Below are 26065 nucleotides of genomic sequence, written 5' to 3' on the forward strand. Positions count from 1 at the left end.
GGCCCTCTCCTTTCCTCCATCTACATGCTCCCCCTTGGATAAATCATCCGATCTCATGGCCTTCAGTGGTCTCCCCTCTCTCCTACTCAACAGGCTACAACACGCCAAAAGTTAAGCTGCCCAGCTGCTCACACCTACCCCTTTCAGACATCATATTACCCCTGTGTTACAAGGCATCCACTGGCTCCCTGTCCCACTGAGGATTGACTTGAAAGTCCTCCTCCTCACCTTCAAGGCCCTATTTGGCTCTGCTCCCACATATCTGACTAAACTCCTTCACCCTTACACGCGTCCTGCGTTCCTCCGATCATGGCCTCCTCACTATCCCCTAAACCGGGCTCCATGGGCAACAGAGAATTTTCCTTAGTGGCCCCCCACCTGTGGAATGGTCTGCCTCAGCAGGTCAGATCCACTGCCCATGTTGACTACTTCAAGTCTCTCCTCAAAACCCACTTGTTTAGGAAAGCTTTTAATCTATAACCCTATTCTGGCATGGTTGGGGCCCATGTATCCATTTATGAAGTGCCACTTCAGACTTACAGGGAATCCTCGCTGCATCTGAGCGAGCAACTGTTGTGTTGCATTGAATGTTATTTGTCTACATTGAATCCTTTAAATATGCCCTTCTATTGCCTCATTTTTCTTGTTCAGCAGAGCAACATGAATGACAGAAAAAACATAAAAACGGGGCACCCAACAAATGTTTGCTCAAAATGTTGCATTGCATCTCGCTGCACAGCACTGCTTTATGTTGCGTACTGTCAGGACAATTGAAAACAATATAATTCAACTAATTTAATACCTAATGTTCGCTCGCATCGCTCCTAGTTAAGACTTGCTCTTAGTGTTGGTGAATGGGCTTGTGTAGTGCCAACATTTAGCCACAAACTCAAGTTTTTGCCCTAAGCTTTTATTGGCAAAGTGAGCTGTTGGCTGACTCTTACTGCATCATATAATGTTGGCTTTGATTTAAGCTAATTAACCTTGAATAAAAGGTAAATGGGAATTACTCAATTGTAAAAAAAGATTCCTAACACATGTACATGAAATATTGGTTTTAATTAACTGTGTGAAGATAAGGAACATGTCTACATAATGTATGTGTGTATGCAGACCTTCATTGGCTTGAGGTCACCGTGTATTTGCACGGCTGGCAGACTCAAATACCAGGAAGAGGCCAGGTTCCGCTGCACACTCAACACCAGGTTCACAGGTTCCAATAGCTCAGTACTGTAGTTCTGATGCAAATGTACTCTGGTACAGCCAAAAACAAGACAAGCACAAACAAATTAAGTCACAACATATGCATACCTCTTTGCCTAACCTTTTGTCTCTTAATAGAAACTGTACAGAGACTGTACACGTGACACTAATAATTCAGTCTGGCTAGATACAGCAGCTCAATTTTGTCTGATAATAACATTACAGAGAAACTTATATTTCATCACACAACAATGAAAAAGGAGTAACCTTTTTAAAAGTAGCTAACATTAATAATGCTGGTTTCTTCTGTTATAAAATCAAATGACTTTGTTTTCACTCATTCATACTAGCAAGCACATTTTGATAATGCTGTGCACATTAAATCGCAGAGCTTTTCATTTCATTGGACAATACAATGACATTACAGACATTACAATGACAAATAATTTTGTTGCAACACATTTTGTTGACTTAAATTCTTTAATTAGGTCATTCAATACGTTTGAAGTTGTTTGATTTGTTTATCACGCTACTTGATAGCTTAGCAGTTGCATTAGGTTATCAAATGTTTTGGAGGTTTCGTTAAAGTATATTATAAGTAATTATTACTGATTTTGTAAGTCACTTTGGACTTAAAGGGACACCAGGCAACGTTTTCGTGTTAATTACTCATCTTCGTAAGTCGGTATATGGTTAAATGACTCGTTACAGGGCGAATAAAGACTCACTCGCCCGCCCCTACTGCCTGTAGGAAGAATATCCTGCTTGCAAGTTCAGTGTATCCTACCCGCCGACCGAAGCAGGCAGGCTAACGAAACACTAGAGATTGTTGCAAACGTGTGTATAATGGCAGAGCCGGCGAAGAAGCAGCGAAAACCCTTGATAGAAGACACAAAGATAAGGAAAAGAGCTTCAGACCGAGCGAGGGGGAGTTTCGTAGAGAAAAAGCATCAGGCTTGCCTGGTGTCCCTTTAAGTGTCTGCCAAATATCATAAACATAAACATAATTACTTGCAACCTATGCCATAGATTTGTGGAGTGCTGGACAGCACATTCTACCTTTTCTAAAATTGCAATAATTACTGTTACTGTAATTACACCAATCGTCAGGGGTGGTGACTAAATCAGGTCACATGAAAGATGGTCTAAATAAGTAGCCTTTTTTGAAAGTAGTACCAAAGACATACAGTTAGGAATAAAAAATTATTCATACCCGGCAAAAATTGATTTACTGTTAATTTTCTCTTGACCAATATGTTTGTTCTGACTAAAAATGACACTGTTACATGGCTAAAGGTTGTACAATGTCATAGAAACATGGAATAAAAAAAGCGTTTTCATTTTTTTTTTACATTTGTATGAAATAGAGCTGCACAGTCCCGCCCACAGCCGATGCCGGATGTAAAAATTCAATGCAATTTCTCCATTGACAATTGCGGTATAAGCCATAAAAACTTAACTGCACGTGGTAGACTTAAAACCAGCTACGGCTGTACTAAGCGATTGTATATGCTCATATAGACACCAAGAGTTCATGGGGCACTAACCTTGTTTTGAGATAAATGCCTTTTATTCGCGATCTCTTGGATAAGTACTTCATTACCCACAATCCTGAACAATCCCACAGTGATGCCTCTGATTGGTGGAAAGGCCGTTATGGTCATAGTTTGAAACTTTCTCAGCGAAAAATATTGACAAAGATGGCGGAGTTTTTTACTGCCTATGGCGAAAATCTTAATGTGATTAAAAACTTTCTTGACGAATATTGGTACTTGTATCAACAAGGATTGGGGTTTATACATCACACGAACTTAGTCGGGGGCCAATACACTATCAAATAGACCACTGTAAATGTTAGTTTAAACACTCAAACTGTTCAGGTAGCCGACAGGCTAACCTTTAGCATTTCCGACATTGTATGTCATTACATAATGCAGCTAACAATAGCCTACATGCTGCAACACAGGTATGAAATATATTATGTTTTAGTGAGTGTCCAAAGGGGTGAAAGCCACTTTAAATCGGGTCACATTATTGACTGTTGTGTGTCCGAGAGTCAGTTTGTGGGTTTTGTAAGGGCCAGCATGAGGGACAAGACCTACAAAGTTGTGGTGAGTTAAGCAGGGAGTTTAGTAACGTTAATGCTGCTAGCAGTGCTAGTGCTTAGCTACTGTAGCCTTCATACTGTATGATTCATATCAATCAATAACCTAGGAATACTTGCAATACGTGCATTTAATGGACATTTTGTGTAATAATTCACAGCAAATTAATAAACTGAATATGGTGGTCCAAGAGCAGACCATGTACCAGTCCATGCATCAGCCCAACTGAGCAGTGATGACAGCATAGGATGAGTCAGGTAACGTTACGAAGCACTGCCGTTAACATTAACCGCTTTCACACACACACACAATATAAAATACACGATGATAAATATAAAATTCAATATCAAAACACTATTATTTACACGATTACTCCTGAAATAACTGCTATTAACTGCACATTCACTATATAAAAATCACTGTTTGGAGGAAAGGGTTCGCGTGCTGTCGCCGGTTGGAAATGGCAAAATAAGGCTACATTTATACGGTGACGATGAAAAGAGAAGACGCAGAAGTGGCGTCTCGTCTTCATTTTTTTATTCGGGTTTAGACGAGCATTCTCAGGGGGAAATCTTTGTTTATATGAAGACGCAAGAGTATGTGATATTTGATTGGATATGCATTCCAGACCGCTGGGTGGTGGTGTGATAGAACCCCGGCACGCCACTAATGGCAGACATTCTAATTTGACAGTTTAGCCAGAGAGGTAATCAGGATCTTTGGTTTAGCCGTTTAGACGGAGACGCAACCCGGTCGTCTTCAAAACTCTACACTCTGGAAGGAGTCTTCAGATTTTTGCGTCTTCAAGCCCGATGGCGGGTCGCGATGTAAACGAAAGGCACTTACGATAAAATATTTTGTCGTCTTCCTTCGCAATCGTCCTCGTATAAACGGCCCCTAAATCGCGCCGATTTTGCCTATATTATTCAGTGAGGCGCGGTGGTTTATGGGATGAGTAGTTCCTACGCTCGGAAATGAAAATATGTACACAGTCTTGTACCTTTGACTTTTTTTGGATTTCTCCTAGTTTTTTCATGTTGTATGCTTATGAGTTATGCCGTAGCTGGTTAGCCTTAGACATGCTGTAAAACTCTTTAGATACGGATTTTTCCAAACGTCAATGGGACAAATGAATGGGAATCTTACATCCGGCACCTGACCGCATTTTGGCTGTGGGGCGGGACTGTGCAGCTCTATATGGACCATTGAACCATTGTGTGGTTAAATGGTCCAATGCAGTCTATTGGGGCAGGTTTCTTGGCAGACTGCCTGATCCATTCCTCCAGAATCTTAATGTAGCCTCTTGTTTTGTGTTACCATTTACTTTGAGAAGGTCAGTAGGTCCTACTGGTTGAAAAACATCCCAAAATAATAATGTTCTCACCCCCACACTTGAAATGGACATTGCATCATAGGGGTTTAATGCTTTCTTTTTAAGCCAATCTCAGGCCATGTCCCTGGGTCAAAAAGAAAGCTAAGAGAAAGCTAAATTATTTGTCCAGGTGTGCCCTTATAAAGGTTAAGCGGAGTTGTACATGTTTGGAGAAGAGTGATCCATGATCAGCATCAATGATGACCAAGTGGTCCATTTTTGGATGGGGGTCAACCACCAAAACACCATACCCACAGTGGAGAATAGCTGTAGAAATGTATTATTTTTGGGTGTGTTTTACATAACGGGAGCAGGTAATCTTCTCAAAGTAAATGGTGTAAGAAATTAATCCTGCTGAATTTTATGGGTGATTTCTCCAACAAAGATGAAGTTCTGTGTTCTAATGGCCGGCCAGACGGTTTAATGCCAGGTGAGGTGTGAAACACCAACGATCATAGAATGGGTTTCGGGGGTAGGCCACTGAAAACCATCCCAGATAAAGGTGTGAGGTTAACTCAATTATCACATACTGTACATAGTTAAACAAAAGGTTGTCAGACCAGTTCTGCAGTAAGAGCCAGATCAATTTGCATTGAGACCAGCATATAATTACTTGAGTGGGTAACTTTTGGTTAGTTCACCCAGACAGGACGAAGGAGAAAGAATATGCCAAGGGCAGGCATACAGTACAGTAGGTTGAACCTTTGAGTACTTTTGGGAACCTTTCTACCATTTTGCATTGGAATAAAACCTGACTTCTGCATCAATCCAAGAGTAGAGAGATTTTTTCTTACAATGGTAACACAAAAGCAAGGGGCTACATTAAGATTTTTGGAGGAAACGATCAGGTAGTCTGCCAAGAGACCTGCCCCAATAGGTGGCATTGGACCATTAAGCCCCACAATGATTCAAACATACAGCCAAACAAAGCAAGGGAAAGTTAAGAGAGAAAAATGTCAAACATTTTAAAGTGGCCCGTTTTAGAGTCCAGCCCTCAATCCGTCAAAAAAGTGAGCACAAGGCCAGAGTGATAAGAAGGCAAAGAATCGTTCCTGCCTCAAAACCCAGATTGCTGCTAAAAATTTGCAGTCTGAGTCTAGAATCATTGTGGTGACATGGAGAGAATTGGTAAGTATTATAAGAACCATTTTCAGAGCTGTGAATGCAAATAAAGATGGTTCCATTGATTATATAAAAAAGGTATGCATAATTTTGGACATGTCATTTTTAAAAATAAAAATGTTAAAATAGATGAAAACACTTATTTTTTTATTCTATGTTTCTCTGTCTATGATTCTCCATTGTCTTACAACCTTTTGGCATTTGGCAGTAAATCAATATTTGCCTGGGGTATGAATTATTTTGTTCCTAACTGTATCTGAAAATCTTTAAAAAATACTTTCCCTTTCAAAAATCATATAAATTGCACGTAACTCCACTCCTACCTAGAAAGCTTAAGTTGTGTGAGGTTCACATTCATGTGCTCGATTACAACGGGGAGGGGACCCTCTTCCAAAGGTAGCAAGCTGAAGGTGTTGTCAACTGTGATGAGGCCCAGGTCAACCAGCAGAGCATTATGGGACAATGAGGATTGAGGAATAATGATGACAGGGGCTTTTAGTCTTATGTCCAAAGACACACGGACACTTTTATGAGCGAGATCCCTCACACTGCTGGCAGCCCTCTCTGCAGCATGAGTTGTGGCAACACTCAGAGCCTCTTTTGCCATGTGAAAGTGATTAGAGAAGTTCTGAATGGACAGAGAGAAAAAGGAGAATAAGAAAATAAATAGTCTGGGAAGGGTTACACAAGTTATGACTTTACAGCAATATGTTTGTAAAATGTGTTTAAACGGAAGCAAACATTGAACATTGACCACATTTTAGGCAGCAGACAAATTCTGAAATGAGTGATAAAATAAAAAAAAAGTTTACATTTTAACTACAGGTTTTAAAACAAAACATTCAATGTAATATCTACAGTTGACTGTTTTTAAAAACCCAATTCAGGCCATTGAGTTGCCCCTAAAAACTCATCTGTTGCTAAAAATTACTTAGAATTTAGAAATTTTGTTTCATGAAAAACAAACTTTCATGGCCATAAAATGGTTTGGATGAGACAAAGAATTCTCTCTCTATGAGGTAAGATTTAACTGTTTCAGAAAAGCGGTGTCAGGTCAACACATTTATGTAGTCTATCTACAAATATATTGTAATAATCTGAATCAAAAGCCATGCTCAGGTTGAGAAGAACAAGTGCAGGTTTTTTGGTGTCCAAGGTAATTCTGAAGTGAACAAATCCAAAAAAAATCTAAAAAAAACAAAAAAGAACAGCTGATGATTGCTAGAATATAACCTGATAGGCAGTTAAACATTGTTCTAAAGACGTGGTTGTATATGATCAAGTAGGTATGTTAAGCTGGGATGTCACCTTCATCAGCATTTCAGCATTAACCAAAACAAAACCTAATGAAGGGAATTGTAATACACTGTTTAACTTGGCAATACCAGACCTGTTTGTAATTATCTAATCCATGAAATATATTGTAAACTTTTGACATCTGGACTTGGAAGTGAACACAAAATCACTGTCTAAGGGGATTATTGTGAAAGAGAGGAATTGTTGAGAAGAGGACTTTTGGATTATTCTCATTACCACTGATACGTTTCAAGAAGTGGGCTTGTCTCATATGTCTGATAATTCTATCATACACAACAAAATGTCATAATAGACATGTGATTTAGATCCCACCATTTTTACTCAGCTACACAATTGATCTGTCATGTATTCATTTACTCATTTTTTACAGGGGGCAATGTGCAAAATGTGCAAATATTAGGGCTGGCAAAATAATGTGTTCATTTCGATTAATTCATTACAGAAAGAATAACGTGTTAAAAACATTAACACTTAATTAATCACATTTCGTAGTGACATTTGACCCAGTGCAGTCTGGCTATAGTGACTGAAGGAGACAGACGAGAAAGTACAGCTTGGTCCTGTGAATGAAACATTTAGCCTACATAAAAAAAACACCCAGACCATTCCTGTTGACAGGAGCATCATTCTCTACTATTCCTGCAGCAAGGAATTTCCATTACTTTGCAATCACATTGTTTATTTAGCCTACCCTATGACCGACTAACTAACTAACCGACTAACTCCCTTACTAAATCGACTACATTTGTTGCACACTTGAAACAAATGTAACCACCTTCAAGAAGACATTTTATTTCCATTCCAATAACTTCACACATTATATTTCTGTTCGCACTTCTACGCTGCTTTTCCTTGTCTTGTTTTTCCTACTGTTTAGTTTAATCTTTTTCTACTCAACTACTTAAACTGCTTTAATTTTTATCTATTAGACTGCCACCTACTGGATAGAAAAAGCAACAACATAAAATCTGAATAAAAATGTTTGAATGGGCAAAGAAAAGAGAAATCATGGGGGCTATACCACACATTACCTTGGTGTTAGGGTATTGCACATGTTATTGACAGTGAGCGGAAACTTCAGTCATGCAAGCTGCAGGAGGTTTAAATTGCAAACGTTATCGGCTTGTTACTAGACAAAGATTATTAGCCAAACTGGGCAGGACTGGGTATTGCACATGTTATTGACAGTGAGCGGAAACTTCAGTCATTTGCATTTATCATTTTACCATGATAAATGCAAATGACTGAAGTTTCCGCTCACTGTCAATAACATGTGCAATCTGACAGGAGGCACTACGCTGATACCTGCGCCAAACGGAAAATTATAATAAAAGAGAGAGACGCTGAACTTTAAAATCTATAATGTTGGTTTGGCTTTTCATTGATTCACTCATCTGCCAAAATTGTTTTTAAAATATGCTCATAGCAAAATGGGATGAATGCGATTAAATTTAGATTAATTAATCACAGAGTATGTATGTCTTGAAAAGCTTTATTAAAATAGTATTATTAGTAGGGATGCATGGCCTGACATCGGTATCTGCATATTAAACCTTCATAACTTAATTATCGGCATCAGCCGATATGGACATTTCTCCGGTGTGCCTGGCCGATAAGGCGACCTGTTCATGATGCGAACGTTGAAGCAAATGTTTACGTTACTATGAGCGCCCGACAACATACTTCAACATGGCTGTGTGGCAGTATTTCCAAATTCCAGAAACTGATAACAAAATTGCTATTTGCAGGGCTTGTAAAGTACCAGTGATGCGAGGAGGGGTAAAACGATACTTTCAAACTTTGTAACATAGATATTCAAAATGACATAGCTGCTAAGGAATTTTCACTGTGTGTGTACTTTATGCTTTTTTAGATATGAACAAAAAATCGTATTTTTTCCCACAGACTTTCCATTAGGCATTATGACATCATGAAGAGCCGTTAACGCTGATTTGCACCTGTTCCAACTGCAATCTGCTCAGTGTCTCTCATCCATCCACTTAAAGCGATGATTCGGAGTAATTTCACCCTAGGGTCCTTTGCACCATGACCCCGAGCAAAACACCCTCCCCAGAACCTGTTTTCCCTTGGTCGAACCCTGGTCAAGTAGCGCTGTCAGAAAAAAAAAACTTTCTGCAGGCGTAATGGAACCAACTTAGTATCTCGTAAATTACCCCACTAATAATGCCCTGAATGGTACTAAACTTCTACAGTAGTACAACTATGTTCTTTACTCATAAAATTAGGCATTGAAAAGTTTGTAAGTACACCAGGAGTACACCAACATGATTACCCTAGCAACCACTTTATTTATAACCATCACATGTACCCTAGAAAAACCCTAGCAACCATTGCAATTACCTTATTAATATTAATACAAACCACTTCCCATTCAACTTTCTCTCCATCCATCTACTTCCAACCATTCATTCATCCATTAAATTATATGCATCCAATAAATTATCAACATCATTAAACCATCTACATATACACATCCATTAAATTATTTGTCTATCAACATTCATTAAACGATCTGTTTATCAACCTATCTAGTCTATCACCTAGCAACCACCAATATAATATCAACCACCCTAGCAACCACCTTGATTACCCTAGCAAACTAGCATAGCAACTGCTTTATTTGGTATAGAAACCACCATATGTTCTCTTGCAACACCCTAGCAACCATCTTAATTACCCTAGCAACAATCTAGCAACCCCACTATAATGTCAACATAGCAGCCACCATAGTAATCAACATGATTACGTTCTCTTGCAACACCCTAGCAACCATCTTAATTACCCTAGCAACAATCTAGCAACCCCACTATAATGTCAACATAGCAGCCACCATAGTAATCAACATGATTACCCTAGCAACCACTTTATTTATAACCATCACATGTACCCTAGAAAAACCCTAGCAACCATTGCAATTACCTTATTAATATTAATACAAACCACTTCCCATTCAACTTTCTCTCCATCCATCTACTTCCAACCATTCATTCATCCATTAAATTATTTGTCTATCAACATTCATTAAACGATCTGTTTATCAACCTATCTAGTCTATCACCTAGCAACCACCTTGATTACCCTAGCAAACTAGCATAGCAACTGCTTTATTTGGTATAGAAACCACCATATGTTCTCTTGCAACACCCTAGCAACCATCTTAATTACCCTAGCAACAATCTAGCAACCCCCACTATAATGTCAACATAGCAGCCACCATAGTAATCAACATGATTACCCTAGCAACTGTTTTGTTTTGGTATAGAAAACCACCATATGTTCTCTTGCAACACCCTAGCAACCATCTTAATTACCCTAGCAACAATCTAGCAACCCCCACTATAATGTCAACATAGCAGCCACCATAGTAATCAACATGATTACCCTAGCAACCACCTTAGCAACTGTTTTATTTGGCAAAGCAACACTATGTTCTCTAGCAACATCCTAGCAACCATCTTAATTACCCCAGCAACAACCTAGCAACCACGTGAGCAACCAAGATGATTATCCTAGCAACCAGCAGAGCAACCGCTTTATTTTGCATAAAAAACACCATATGTACCTTCATAAATCCTAGCAACAATTTAAACTAGCAAACAACCTAGCAACCACCACTTTAACCACCATGTCTACCTTAGCAACACCACTGTAACCATCTCTGCATTATCTGTTTTAACTCTGATTTAACTCTCTCTTCAACTCTTAAATCTGTTTGTGCAGATTGTGTTCCTGGCTACCCATTTGAGTTGGGTCTGGAGAAGAGGCTCTAAAAAATGTTATGCTGGACTGCAGTAGCCATTTTAAAAGCTCTGTGTGCCAGGATTGTGCAAAATTCCAGAATTGAATTGAAACTGGCTCTTAAATTCCAATTCAATTCTTGAATTTCACTTGCACTTCAATTGAGGTAGCAAACAGGAAGCAGAATTGCAATTCGAATTGTGCACAACCCTGCTGTGTGCTAATCGGTACCTTTAATATTACATCATAAAATCCCATTACTGACTCCCAAACCTATTGTTTCTCAATTTTAGACACACACACACAAATTCACATTGAGAAAGAGAAGAGAAAGAGAGAAAGAGAGAGAGAGAGAGAGAGAGAGAGAGAGAGAGAGAGAGATATCTACCAGAAGTGACATGGCAAACTTGTGTAGATAGACCCCCTGGATGCAGCCCACAGACAGCTTGACACACCCATCCATCTTGGTCACGTCAGCATAACCAGAACCTTCTGTAGCCTTAGGAGTCAAGCTCATGCTGAATCTAAAAACTTCATCTCCAGTTATGGAAACAACCTTTAGGAAAAAAAAAAATAATTGTATGTGCACCGTAGGGAAGCAAAATAGATGAACAGTGAAACAAACTAAATTTAGAACAATCTAAGAGCCTTGGTTTGCCTTGGTGTGCAGTGTGTTGGGATCCACATTCTCCATGATGAAATCTTTGAGGCTGGTGGACATGTGCATTTCAGACTGCTGCTTCAACAGGAGACCTTGCAGACCTGATATCACATACACACAACACACTGAATTATGCAGTCTCGTACATCACCAATTGTCTTTCCATCTGTATGATATTATTGTAATGTCTGAGTATTTGAGTACAATTTACCTTGAACCCTGACATCTGCTATACGGCAGCTAAGGTCGCATAACAAAACATTAAATGCCCCAAGCTTCATCAAGATCTTCAGATCAATCACACCATCATCAACAGGAGATTCTGAAACTTCTTTACAAACATACATACAAAACAGTGTTACTGAGTGAAAGAAAAAACATGATATTTTCTTTTGTAAGTGAATATGAGTACATTTCCTACCAAATGTTTTGCCATGTGCTCTTGAACCAACATTCTGTTTGGTCTCTATGTTAGCAGTGACGGTGCTTGTTGGTGAATGGATCATGACAGATGAGAAGTAGTTCATAACAGAGAGCAGAGCCTCACTGTGCAGTTTCACATCCAGAGAGGAGAACAAGACCTATGTTGTAGTTAGATACATTGAACATGCAAATATTAGGGGTGCGCATCTTTCCCTGAAAAGACCTATCTCGATACCTATCTAATCCATAAGCTTACGATTCAGACTATGTTTTAATACAGAACAATTTGGTGCGATTTGATCCGATACAATATAATAGGACCCAAATGCAATACAGTTCTTATCATTTGCTTAAAATTCCATTTTTCTTTTTTCATTCTATAGTATACAATTCTATAAATAATTATCAACTTGGTAGGCTATAGAGCTCAACAGTCCCACCCCTCCTCCGAGAGAGCTTATGGAAGAAAGTGTCCCATTCATTTCCCATTCATTTCTTCAGTTCATTTCTGGAATCCGTATATAAAGAGTTTTAGACCCTGCCTTAGGCTGACCAGCTATGAAGTGACTCAATCATACAACATTTCATTTCAAGCAAAAAAAAAAAACAGACAAAACAGAAAAAACGAAAAAAGGCTAAGGTATAAGACTGTACATATTTTAATTTCCGAGCATACAGACTACATGCTTTCTTTTTTAATGGAAGACAACAAGATGACTAACTACCTACCGTTTACATTGAGTAAATTCAACTTTCAAAGGTGAGAAAAACTGTTTTCATCGGATGGCCACGCATTGCTTCTTACTGCGTCTTCATCCATATTGGTTCGAGCAGTTTGAGCGACTGAACAAACTTTGCAGTGGCAGGAGTTAAGGTATAAATATTTCTATGGCAACGGTGATCTCTACCAATCAAAGGCTCTTCTTTTACCGGCTTTTACACATTATGATTTTGTATAGTGTAGTACTTTTCTGTGGAATCGCGAACAAAACACATTTTTTTCAAACGTTGATGCCCCATGAACTTTCAGCATCTTATGAGCATATCACTTAATCATGACATAGCTTGTTTTGAGTCGGTAGACGGTTACAATTTTATGGATTATAATCCACTTCTCAATGGAAAAAGTAACTAGAATCTTACTTCAGGAATCGGAGGTGGGCGGGACTGTTGAGCTCTATAAAAGACTGGTGAGTTATTTTTGTTACTTTATGGCATGAGAAAAATTACAATTGCATGTCATTGGGTTTATAATTTCTCCAAGACACAATGACTTGAATGACTGGATTGAAATACTGAACAAACATTATATTGATATTAAAATGTCTCTAAACAAAATCACTAGGCCAATGAATAGAGATCTATACATTCATGTCACCCTTATCACGTATCTGCTGAGCCAATCACAATAGTTTAAAACTATGGTGTAGATGTAGCTTTTGCTAAATTTCGAGTGCCGGGGGGGGCGGGGGAATCATACTTCTTATGATTTTGAAAGTAAGTCATTTTGAATGTTAGGTCTTCCACTGCAGCTTTGCTTAACAGAAACCAATTTGTAATTTTAAATTTGGGCTATCGACTTGTTCATAGTACATTTAAACCGATGTAGGGGTTCACATATCGATGCACTTGCATCTTTAACATTCAAATTGGTTACTGATACGTATCGGTACATCTTTACACCTTTAGCAAGTATGATTATCATAATTGATATTTATAATATGTCATTGTTTTTCTCCCCCTATTTTGACTTGGTTTAATTACAAAAGATTATATCTGACATCTATGATGTGAACACTATTCTGCTTTCTGGTGATATCATGTCACAATTCCAGTCTTACTTACATTTATTATTTGTTCAGTGTTCTTATAGGTGGTTCGGAAGTTTGGCCCATTCTTATCAGCCTGTAAAAGTCCAATTAGCATTATTGATAAATAAAATGAGACATCTTGTTACAGCGCTGTGCAACAAATACTTCATTGGCAACAACTTTGGTCACAAGTGATTAGACACATGGACATATTCCTATGGATGTGTAGCAGTGAAATCTGCAATGATCTACAGAATGTGATGATATACCACCATCTATAGTACATAATATAATTCAAATGTTCAGAGAATTCAGAGGGACATGGCTGAAAAAAAATATTGGATGGCAGTGATTTTTGGGCCCTCAGGTGGAACTGCATTGAAAAACAGACCCGATTACGTACATAAAAATCAGTGTGGGCTCAGAAAAACGTCCAACAATCATTAATATATGAACACAGTTTGATGCTCCACCCATAAATGTTGGTGGAACCTTTACCATTCAAAGAATAAACATTTACATTACATTACATTACATTACATTACATTACAGTACATTATTTAAACAGGATCCAAGATTTTGTAAAGATGAACAGTCTTAAATCTCTTGCTTTGTATTCTCCAACTCTATGGGGCATCATAGGTGAATATTACAAGCTGTTTTATTGGCAAAGGGAGGCTTAAGAAGGTATAATAAGCAGGGGTGCCAATAATTGTGAGCAACGTGTTTTTGTTAAAAATATTTATTTCTTTATATTTTCCTTTTTCTCAAAACAAATTTGCTTCCCTTCAAGGCTGGATCTTTCCTATTTGTTTTCATTGTGAGATTACAATAAATCACCAACAGATTATTTTTACACTTTAGCATGTGGTGCCAATCATTCTGGAGGGTATTGTATATATATATATATATATATATATATATATATATATATATATATATATATATATATATATATAGATACTGTAGTGAGCTCAATATTGTACATACCTTGGCATATTGCACTTTGAGAAGTTCTGTTCCACACTCTGCAGTAGAGGTAACGAGGCAGAGAGGTTTTCCATTTACGTCTGCAGTGGGTAAAAAAATTAATTAAACAGTAACAGTAACACAGTAAATTGAAAGATAAGATAATTGAAGGACGCTTATTAAAAGTTAAAACTAAAATGGTTTAATCCTTCACAATCATAGTCCAAAACTGACACCATAAACAAAGTCTTATGTGCCAACATCTAATTTTTTTTCTAGCCATTACATCATGGATGGATAATAAAGGCCGCTTTATATGGTCAGATGAAAAGCGTCGCTCAACGTAAAAAAACAATTCTCCCTATTGCAAGTCAGTTTACTATCAAAATGACTTTGAAGCTTTTATATTAAGGTAAAAAAAAACTTGCATAGGATGCCTTTGATGGGATTCTACCCGTTGAATAATCTTTGTCATAAGCAACTCAGTGAACTTCTGATAATGACAGATCAGCCTTTAGACCCATGGCACCAGTCCTGAATTCCTGTCTCCGTGGATATCTGGTTATATTTGCGACAGATATCTCACAGAGTTGATGTTACGGCACAGTCTTAACACTAGAACTGCTATGACTGTCATATTTACAGTGTAGAAAGTAGCATGTACAATGACTTTGCTAGTGTTTGCTAGGGTTGACTTGTTGGTTGGTATGCTAATTAAAGTGGTTGCAATGCTGGTTGCTAGAGTTATCATGTTGGTTGTAATGGCAATTGTTAGGTTGAGATTATGGTAGTGGTTGCTAGGGTCCTCGAGATTATTGCTAAAGTGTTGCTAGGGTAGAGATGGTGGTTGCTATCATCAATACAGTATAGCGTTTGCTAGATTTACATTATGGTAGTGGTTGCTAGCATGTTGCTCGGTTAATCGAGATGATTGCTAGGGTGTTGCTAAATAAAGTGGTTGTTATGCTGGTTGCTAACATAATCATGTTATTTGTAATAAAGTGATATGAACAAACGTACAGTATTTTAGGTGGTTTATTTTTTTTATTTAGATGGCCAATTTCTTTTTATTTGGGTTGTTATGGCAAGCAATGGAATGTGTATTAGCGAGAACAGCTGCAATTCCCATTTGTTTTTGGTGTATGTTCAAAACATTTATGTTGGAGCCAGATGCATAATTTAGTTCAGAAGCATTGCCTTACTGTAACTACCTTCAGCACTCCTTCTTCGGCTTCATACCTATGGCCGAATTACAGCCAATATCATTTGCAACACCACTCCCACTCGTGTCATATTGCTTAACTATTATATGCATTAAATGATTCCTAGGGTGTTCCTAGGTTCCTAGATATCTAGGTGTTCCCCTGGGCCTTACTATTTGGTTCACAAATGTATTAAAAAATGAAGCTGGAATTCATAGGCCCTGCTCACTTTTCATAAAATGCCTATTTTTCTGATATTCTGAATGCTGCTTTGCTTGAGTGAAAATTGAAGAAAATAGGTCAATTTGCAATTCCTGCTTCTTCACTGCATTAACATGGCTAAGTACACTGGTACTAGTCGTTAAGAGGAGAATTATGACAACTGTAGGAAATGGTGAACAAACACTCAACCAAATACTCAAGATCAGAAGATATCCTAGGTCCATATTTACCCTGTGGTGAAACAGTCTTGCAGCAGACTTACCTAAGAACTGTGGACACCTCAACGAGACTGCTTGTATATAAGTGGTGGCACACATGTCATATTTGCGTGTTGTCATGTTGATACCAAGTTGTGAAACATTCAGGTCTAGAAATGGACTCTCAATTCCCTCATGAGACTTTTTCAGTCTCAATGTAACCTGAATGGTCAAGAAAGAAATACAAAGTATGTCTTCCCCCTCAAGCTTAATAAAATATCAGTGAGAGGAAGTCTATAATTAGCGACTGTCTGCATACTTCCATGATTTCAAAGTTGAGCAGAATGTTAACTGTGTTTTTCCAAAGGCCTTCATCAGTGATTAACTGTTGATCTCCTGCTTCTGATAATGGCGAAACACTCGGTTCTTCAGTTTGTTTACATGTCACCTCTTCATTCTGATGACACTCTGTAGCGGTAGTGGGTCTATCCACATCAACAAAACGGCTGCTGGTTTCTTCTCCAATGTTGTCCATTAAAATCTTTGTTAAAAGACAGAAGTCTTCTTCTCCCAGACAGATCTATAAAATAACGCCATTCAAAAGAAATATACAACACCATTTTATGTGGCAGCAACAATCATAACAAAATCACTGTGGGATCCCTAGGGTTCAAACAGAACAAATTGCAGCAAAAAAAAAAAAAATCTGAGTTTGGATTTGTTAATGTTTTCAATAATGTTTTGGAAATATTTAGAAATTTCAGTAACAATTAGAATATGTGGTCAAGCAAAAGTACACATTATTTGAAAAACTTAACTGAGAATTGACACTCCCTATTCTGTGTTCTATTGTTTAGGTCCAAATATGTGCTGTTGTATTGTTTCATGCATTTTTTCAATCACCCAGAGAGAAGAAATACTCTTTTCTGATTGGCTGGTAGGGTGGCTATTAAGTAAGGGATAACGGCCGCCAAGGTGTCCTGTTATACGGAATTAATCCGATCCGATCTACTTCATAGCCAATCAGAAAAGAGTATTTCTTCTCTCCGGGTGATAATCCTGAATAACAGGATATCTATAATCTGTAATTGGCTCATTCACTCCCTCACTCTCCACCTTAAGCTGGTATGTGGTGAGGGTTCTGGCGCATAATGGCTGCAGTGCATCACCCAGGTGGGTGCTACACATTGGTGGTGGTCAGTGAGGTCCCCCCTTCCATGTGAAGCACTTGAGTGTCGAGCTATATAAAATGTAATGTGTTGTTGTTGTTATCTATGAAGTAGATCTGGTAACAAAAAGTTTAATCACCGTTCCATATCGTAACTGTAACAACCATAGTAAAAGACGGTTGAGTCTGAAAGCAGGCTTCGCAACAATGGAATAAACTATAAACAAGCTAACTGTCCGCTAACATCCACTAGATAGGTTAGTTTAAATCGCCAACAACATACAGGTAGGCTACAGATTATTTCTTAGTTATTTCTCCACTACTGGCTCATTTATCAAATGGGTGCTTTCTCTTCGTCCTCCGAAAATGAAGCTAAGTAGTTTGGTAAAGAGCGTTTGCGATTGACAATGTTGAACCAGATAGTAAAGTAAGTCTAATATCTGTCCGAGTTGAGGAGGAAACTGAGCAATGGCAGCCATCTCTCTGGCTCCATAACGCACATGTGAAATGTGAACTACAAAAATATAGAGGTGTGAATTGGAGTGTGAATTGGAAAATGGAGTGATACATCATTAAGTGATTAATTTACAGACTTCTTGATTAGCAGCCTCCATGAGTAGCATTAGTGTTTCCAAAACCATGATTTTCTTCAAAACAGACAAGTGCTTTAAGTGTTTACTGAGAATGAGTTAGTTTTGATTCAATTCAAACACAGAACTTAGTATAGCAAGGAAAACATTTTCCATTTTGAAAGAGCTCTTGGCCAATGATCTACCAGACATGTTGAAGATCAGCATTGTTAAATGGGTTCATACCAGTTTGGAAGGAGGGGTTCAGCAACATTTTCACACTAAAGTAATTTACGGTTAGAAAATCAGGTCAATCAATCAGTTGATGAATAAGGAAATACAGGCATTAAAAAAAAAAAAAAAGAATATTCCACCAACTAATCTTCATATGTCTGACTTGGAAGAATGTTCCACATTTGAGGTCAAATTAATTAAAATGTGAGTGATTCAAAAACGTTATAGAACCATTATGTGGATTCAATGTGAGATTAAAAGACTACCAAAAGGCACTTTTATGGGTTTGCACAACTACAAAGTATTTTTGCTATGGATATATATATATATATATATATATATATATATATATATATATATATATATATATATATATATATTAATGTGGATATGCAGTGTTTCCCAGATAATTGAATTCCATTTGTGGTGGTTGGTTTGCAGAATTAACTTGAATGCAACAGTTTTTAACAAATTAGCACAGTGTGGTTATGATGCTAACCAGATTTATGCACAATTTAGTACAACCTGGAAAATCATTGTGTGGTGGTCAATGTTGATATTGTGGTGGGCCGCCACAAATAAGTCAATGTATGGGAAACACTGGATATGTGTAAACTCACATTCATTGCATTGAGGACTCCTTGCATCTCCAATCCAGGGATTTTAGAAAACCAGGTTGAGGAAAGGTTGCGTTTAACCTGGAGCTCCAGATTAATGGGATTCAGAAGCTCAGTCTCAGCGGACATCTGAGAGGGCATCATGCTTTTCAAAGTTATCCTATTGGTCATACAAAGGAAAACACAGGATGTATAATTAAGATTTTAAATGTTAAACTAGAAATGCAATTCCAAGGAATTACCAGTGCATGAAAATGCAAAAGTTGTGATGGAAAATATCATGTATACAGTAGTTAAAAGAGACAATACAGAGATGGTTACTACGATGATGCTGGAACAAACATGGTGGTTGCATAGCTTAGTAAAAATTGATTAACAAATTTAACAAATCCAAACTCAGATTTTTTTTTTTTTGCTGCAATTTGTTCTGTTTGAACCCTAGGGATCCCACAGTGATTTTGTTATGAGTGTTGCTGCCACACAAAATGGTGTTGTGTATTTCTTTTGAATGGCGTTATTTTATAGATCTGTCTGGGAGAAGAAGACTTCTGTCTTTTAACAAAGATTTTAATGGACAACATTGGAGTTTAAAAGTAGAATGTAGATAGTTTAAAAGTTGAATATAGATAGTTTAAAAGTTGTTGATAGACAGCTAGTTTAATAGATAGATAGTTTAATGATAGTTTAAAAGTAGACTGTTTAAAAGTTGAATGTAGATTGTTTAAAAGTTGTTGATAGACAGCTAGTTTAATAGATAGATAGATAGATAGATAGATAGATAGATAGATTAGGGGTGTAACGGTTCATGTATTCGTATTGAACCGAAACGGTACGGGCGTCACGGTTCGGTGCATGAATTTACACGGAGAATACACGGTATAAAAATACATAAAACTCGTGTGCGCATTAATTAATGTCATGCACAATTACTGAGTTACGGGAGTCCTTTAGCGACACCTAACGCTAATCTGTAGCCTCGCCTTAGCTCTGAAGCTCTGATTGGCGCCTATGTTTTTTTTGTCAGGTCGTCGGTCGAGTCCGTCAGTCATTAGCAGCACTAAGGTTAGACCCACAAGAGTTAGAGGATCCGCTGGTCTCTTTAATATCGCAAGTTTGAGAACTTCAGTTACAGTAACGTTAGTACAGGCAAAAGAGTGGTGGATAAGATGAAACTGTGTGTCGGCGTGGTTAGGTATGTGAGTGGAAAAAATGCTACACATATTCGAAGCCATCACCCAGATGATGTAGGCTACCAATCACTGAAACGAGGGGAAAAAACTTCCCCTGCGCTTCAGCAGCCTTTGGATACACATACAAATAGGGCCAAAACCTATGGCTTAAATTAAATGATTTAAGTGAATGACAGAAAGCTATGTAAATGCGTGGTAATTACCTTTATGTTGGGGTAACTTGTAACTTCTCACATGAGGAGCTGGTAGTGTTACGTGCATAGACAGTAAAATAAAGTGACAACGCTAACCAGGCTAATAAACAAACCATGCTACGGTGAGTTAACATCAAAGGGCAAAGTCACGTGACTTCTAGTTGTAGTCTGTTTATGAAATGAAAGGAGCAATTTCGTTTTTAAAAAAAAAGGCAAAATAGTGTGATATTTTCACAGTTAGTAGGCTAGATTATTACTTTACACACAATAAAAAAAATATTGAGGCAAATTGTAGACCCTTCCACATACAACTAAACACATGCAGATGTTGAAGGTCTTGCTTAAGTGGATTTTTAAAAATCATTTTTCTATGTAATTTGCACTTTCAGAAATAAGAGATGCTGTAGGCCTATTTTCAGTTTTATAGCTGATTATCTTATTTTGTTTACAAGTTACAGATGGAGTCTGGGTACCTATTGTACTGTTTAGCCTACATCTTACACACTTTTGCTGTTGCAGATAGCTCAGGGAAGAGACTGTATGACACTAGGTGGTACAGCCTGAGACATGTACAAAAAAAAAATGCTTTCTGCATTTTTGTTTTGCTTTTCCCTCCATTGTACCGAACTCGTACCGAACCGTGATGTCCGAACTGAGGTATGAACCGAACCGTGACTTCTGTGTACCGTTACACCCCTAAGATAGATAGATAGATAATGTAATGATAGTTTAAAAGTAGACCATTTAAAAGTTGAATGTAGATAGAAGTTGTTGATAGACAGCTAGTTTGTCCATGGGCCAGATGAGATGTCAGTACCACTCAAGGTGGCAAAGGTTGCTTATACTTTTTTAAAAGATACATGTTTGTAGTTAACATTTTTGTATGATAACCCTTCTGGAGTCACAGCTAAATTAGTGTGCCTATCTTGCTATTGGCCTTTGTTAAAGACATATTTGCATCTTTTATTTTATTATGTTTGGTATCATTTTAAAGAGGACAATGAGCTTTCATGTGAACACTTAGGACAAATACAGCCAACCCTGGAGCTCTCCAAACTTTTAATCACACACATTTTCCTGCCATTTCCGCCTAAATCATCTTTTTTCTTTTAATCCTGTGGCATCAGGGAGCATCAGAGATGCAAGATGCAAACACTGCAATAATGGCATGACTCTACGGATTCAGAAAATGTATAATTTACCCATATTATCTCATTCTGAGGTGGTGATTTTCAGCTTTATATCAGGCATGGCGTATTTTCGAAGAAAGGTAGTTTTGACAACCTATTGGACTCTGACTTTAATTTATACTGAACCATCTTCTGGGCTTTGTGATTTTGTAGTTTATTTTGCTATTACTGGTCCTGTCAGCACTGTCTGACCACTTCTATTTGATCTGAGCTTCAGACAGTGACAAATGTATGCTTGTTTGTGTGAGGCCAAAACAAGCGCTTGTACATAATTTCTTGTCCATGAAGAAGTTGAGACCAGACCAGGGTCAAACCGGAAACCAAATCTGATCGGACCAATCAAAATCACTTCATGCTGCCTCTACTCACCTTCTCCAACATCGCTGGGACCAATGCCTTCAGGGGGAAAGCATGCAGCAAGGCCTTTGGCCATTCGTGTGCCAGAGCATCCACTCCCAGCAAAGCATCGCTCTTGGTCAGGGAAAACCACTTCACACAGTGTATCGTCTCACGCGAGGCAAAGAGATCGACATTAGCTTTCCCGAAGCGCTGCCACACCCCCTCCACCACCTGTGGGTGAAGACGCCACTCCCAATGTGATAGGGTAGCCTGGTCCTACTAAACTCTCGTACATATTTCATAATGTACAGAGAGTCTGGCCACTTTCCATTGCCAAGCGTTAACTTCCTTGAATGCAGATACTCTGTTGAAGTTTAAAACTATTGGATCTGCCCAGAGCCACTCTGGATCTGCCATAACCAATTTTTAACGTTTAGTCGTAACGTATGTCATGCTCAAACTAGTGCACAACCTCAACGTCTTCGTTCTCAGCAACTCCGTCGGTTTGCTGATTGGACCTGCAAATTTTTGACCGGAGAAAACCTGTGAATATACAGCAGGCCCAGACGACTTACTGAAGGGAAATGAAAATTGAGCGGAAGTACGTAGGAGGGCGGAGCAAGGCTAGTGATTGGGGGCCCCTCGTGAGCATATCTGCCGCCCTGTTCTGTTCTTCCGAAACATGAATTGCGTGGACTGAGAGGAGGTGACACCCGGCGGGAGATCGCCTCCTGCCGGGGCAGAAATGTCTTGAGCGCCATGGCGCCATTTTGCATCACCTCAAAATGCTCCCTCATACTCTCCATCGTCGGCCCAAACAATCCAGAGGGGGAGATAGGCGCATCCAGCAATAGAGTCTTCTCCCTGTTGGGTAGCTGGAACAGTGTGAGCCACAGATGGCGTACCAGACCCACCAAATGGCCCATTGCTCGGCCCTGTGCCAGGGCTGCGCACTTCGAGGCCCGCAAGGCCAGCGCTCTCCTTCATTCAAGGAGTGGAGTCGGGGCTTCGTCGTCCTCCGCAGCCAGCCTCATGCTCTCCCCGGCGTAGACCTGGAGGAAGGCTGTGGTGTTGAGGGCACGGCATGCCAGCCCTACACTGGCGTAAGCCTTAGACGCCTGACTGGCAGTGGCCCTGCGCAGCTTAGATGGCAGAATGGCCAGGCTACGGGCCGATGCTCCCTGGGGGGCGAGGTAGGCAGCCAGCGCCTCCTCCACCTTGGGCAGGTGGATCAGCCCCTGCTCCTCTGCCCCGTGCAGGGGCAGAGAAAGGCCCGAAGCCCTGGACGGGTGATCGTGCTGAATAGGGTTTCCCCCAAGAGTGCATCGTCCCCTACACTCTCCTCCGGGTTCTGCTCCAGTGAGCTACTCTCGGAGGCCACGAGGGACACCTGGTCATCATCATGAGACCCCAGAGAGCTTCCTGGAGAGGACACAGCAAAATTGCCAGCGGGGGTCTCAGCAGCCAGCCCGACCGGCAAATTTGCCTCCCCTTGCTCGACCAGGAGGCGCTCAGGAACCAAGAGTGGCTCCCCGAGAGGTGGGCTGGGAGGGGGGCCGTTGGCTTCCATCTCCTCAAGCAAGCATGTGAGCCCGGAAGATGACAGCCTTCAGCCCCAGCCTCTCGCAGTGCGAGCAGAATTGTGGGACCGCCAACTCTGTTCGGGCATGAGATATACCCAGACAGCTTATGCAAATGGAATGTGGGTCCAGGGCGGGGATGAACTGCCCACACCTCTGGACATGCCGCTTCATTTAGGCGGCCTCGGACATACTTGCTTTTTTATGATTTTATTTTCAGAGAAAATGTTTATTCTTCTGTCTTCTGTCAGTTGTTTCAGATCCTATTCTTCCGTTCTCAGACCAGTGGCAATAGACGTCGCTGAAGAATGAAAAGTACTAATACTTGAAGTAGTCACGTAAGTGCGCATAGGCCTACTTGAAGCTGACCTACAGTATTTGTATGTGTGCTTCAAATAAACACATTTATCTGTTTACAATGTTATATAGCAGAATTACTTGGCTATGGAACACAAATCTGGTTTGCGTTGGAGAGAGCATGCACGAACTGCCAATTCAGTAACTCAAGACTTCAAGGCCATCATATGCAACATTTTTAAACAACAAACAAAATACTAACATAACGGTAAAGTGGTTCGTTTTTTCGTGGTTTATTTTTCCAAAATCATCTCCCCTGTCCAAATGGCAGGTGCCTTTTGTGGGATACGCACCTGCTAACTACAGTCCATCAAACATGTGTCTGCATTTTGTTGAGTGTCAGCCTAAATGATAATCTGCCATTCACATGCCTTTTGTGTGCTCCTGCAAACTAGTCAAATACTGTATGTGTCTATTGCATTTATGTAAGGAGCTGGGAACAAAGTTGGGTTTTCTTTGTTTTCATTTTCTCAAGCTAGGCATTATTCATTCTCAAACAAATATCAGGCTCAACAGTGAGGTCATGAGAAGGCTATCAATGAACAGAAAACCGACCGTGTTGGCTAACAATTTATTAAATATTCCTGTTATTGTTGTCAACAACGTTGTTGTACTGCGTTTTCAGAGCCTTCTGCTTATGATGATTTATACCTCCAGAAAGTAAGATGGTCTACCCTAGAGTAACAACCGGGAAACGTGTCTTGCAGTTTGGCTGGCGGTTATGTTGCCCGCATACTGCCTCCCATGGCCAAAACTGGTATTATGACACCTGTCGGGCTGTGGCTAATAATTTAGCATGCTAATTCAGGTTGATATATCTGCAGCACTATACCTTGTCATTTTTTTAATGACATCATCGCCCTTATTTCTTCTCATTCTTTTGATGCGTGTAGCTCATTTTTTGGATATTTTTATCTCAATTCTTACACATGGCACCTTTAAAAGTTAAATGTACATAGTTTAAAAGTTGTTGACAGACTGAAAGTTTAATGAATGTTGATATTCTTAATGGCTGTTTATAGGTAGATATTTGATGATAACTGAAAGTTGAAATGTCTCTAATGTTTACCAGCAGTTATGCTAACAATTTTAACTATGCTAACAATGTTACTTAGCTAAGTCAGCTAATGCTTGCTAGCAGTTATGCTAACAATGATAACTATGCTAACCATTAGGTGATGATGGTTGCTATGTTGTTGCTAGGGTACTTGAGGTGGTTGCTAGGCTGTTGCTAGGTTAGTTGTGGTGGTTGCTATGCTGGTTGCTAGGTTAAACTCATTGGTGGCTATATTGGCTGCTAGGTTGTAACTGTGGAAGAGGTTGCTAGGCTGTTGCTAGGGTATTTAACATGGTTGCTAGGCTTTTGCTAGGGTATTTAACATGGTTGCTAGGCTGTTGCTATGGTACTTGAGGTGGTTGCTAGGCTGTTGCTAGGTTAGTTTTGGTGGTTGCTATGCTGGTTGCTAGATTAAACTCATTGGTTGCTATATTGGCTGCTAGGTTGTAACTGTTGTAGTGGTTGCTAGGCTGTTGCTAGGCTGTTGCTAGGGTGCTTGAGGTGGTTGCTAGGCTGTTGCTAGGTTAGTTGTGGTGGTTGCTATGCTGGTTGCTAAGGTTAAACTCATTGGTTGCTATATTGGTTGCTAGGTTGTAACTGTGGTAGAGGTTGCTAGGCTGTTGCTAGAGTATTTGATATGGTTGCTAGTCTGATGCTAGGGTATTTGACATGGTTGCTAGGCTGTTGCTAGGGTACTTGAGGTGGTTGCTAGGTTGTTGCTAGGTTAATCATGTCGGTTGCTATGTCGGTTGCTAGGTTTTAACTGTGAAAGTGGTTGCTAGGCTGTTGCTAGGGTCCTTGAGGTCGTTGCTAGATTGTTGCTAGGGTATCCATGCTGGCTACTATCAGAGATGAAGGAGCTACTATTGTTATTTGCTAGTATAATCATGTTGGTTGCTATGGAAAGTGACAGATGCTTTATTTCAATGGTTGCTATGTTGGTTGCTAGGTAGTTCGTGGTTTAATATGTTTAACTGGAGGCATAGTTGATGTCAAGTGACAGTTGGAATGGCTGAACAGTTAAAAAGTTGAGTATTTTAAAGGGTTAAGTTGTTAAAAAGGGTTAAAAAGGGTTAAAAAAGTGAATTATTGTAGTGAGGACTTTTAGTTTGAAACCGAGCTTCAGAGAATTTTGCCATGTTATCCATTGGAGACATAGGACATAGGCGCCCATTTGAGTGTAGCCTACGGTTTAAATGTAAGCTTA

The 26065-nt window shown here is 39.3% G+C and overlaps 1 protein-coding gene across 1 annotated transcript in view; it reads right to left on the minus strand.

The window, feature by feature from the left end:
* vps13c (vacuolar protein sorting 13 homolog C) overlaps positions 1–26065 on the minus strand; it is a 382259-nt gene that overhangs the window by 176634 nt on the left and 179560 nt on the right. The window contains 11 exon segments of the mRNA XM_048262721.1: positions 1116–1254; positions 6126–6430; positions 11267–11434; positions 11537–11640; positions 11751–11870; positions 11961–12120; positions 13808–13867; positions 14764–14843; positions 16429–16585; positions 16683–16943; positions 18955–19111. Coding sequence (XP_048118678.1) covers positions 1116–1254; positions 6126–6430; positions 11267–11434; positions 11537–11640; positions 11751–11870; positions 11961–12120; positions 13808–13867; positions 14764–14843; positions 16429–16585; positions 16683–16943; positions 18955–19111 — 1711 coding nt within the window.

The sequence above is a fragment of the Alosa alosa genome, chromosome 14 (assembly GCF_017589495.1).
Source record: "Alosa alosa isolate M-15738 ecotype Scorff River chromosome 14, AALO_Geno_1.1, whole genome shotgun sequence".
Lineage (NCBI taxonomy): Eukaryota > Metazoa > Chordata > Actinopteri > Clupeiformes > Clupeidae > Alosa > Alosa alosa.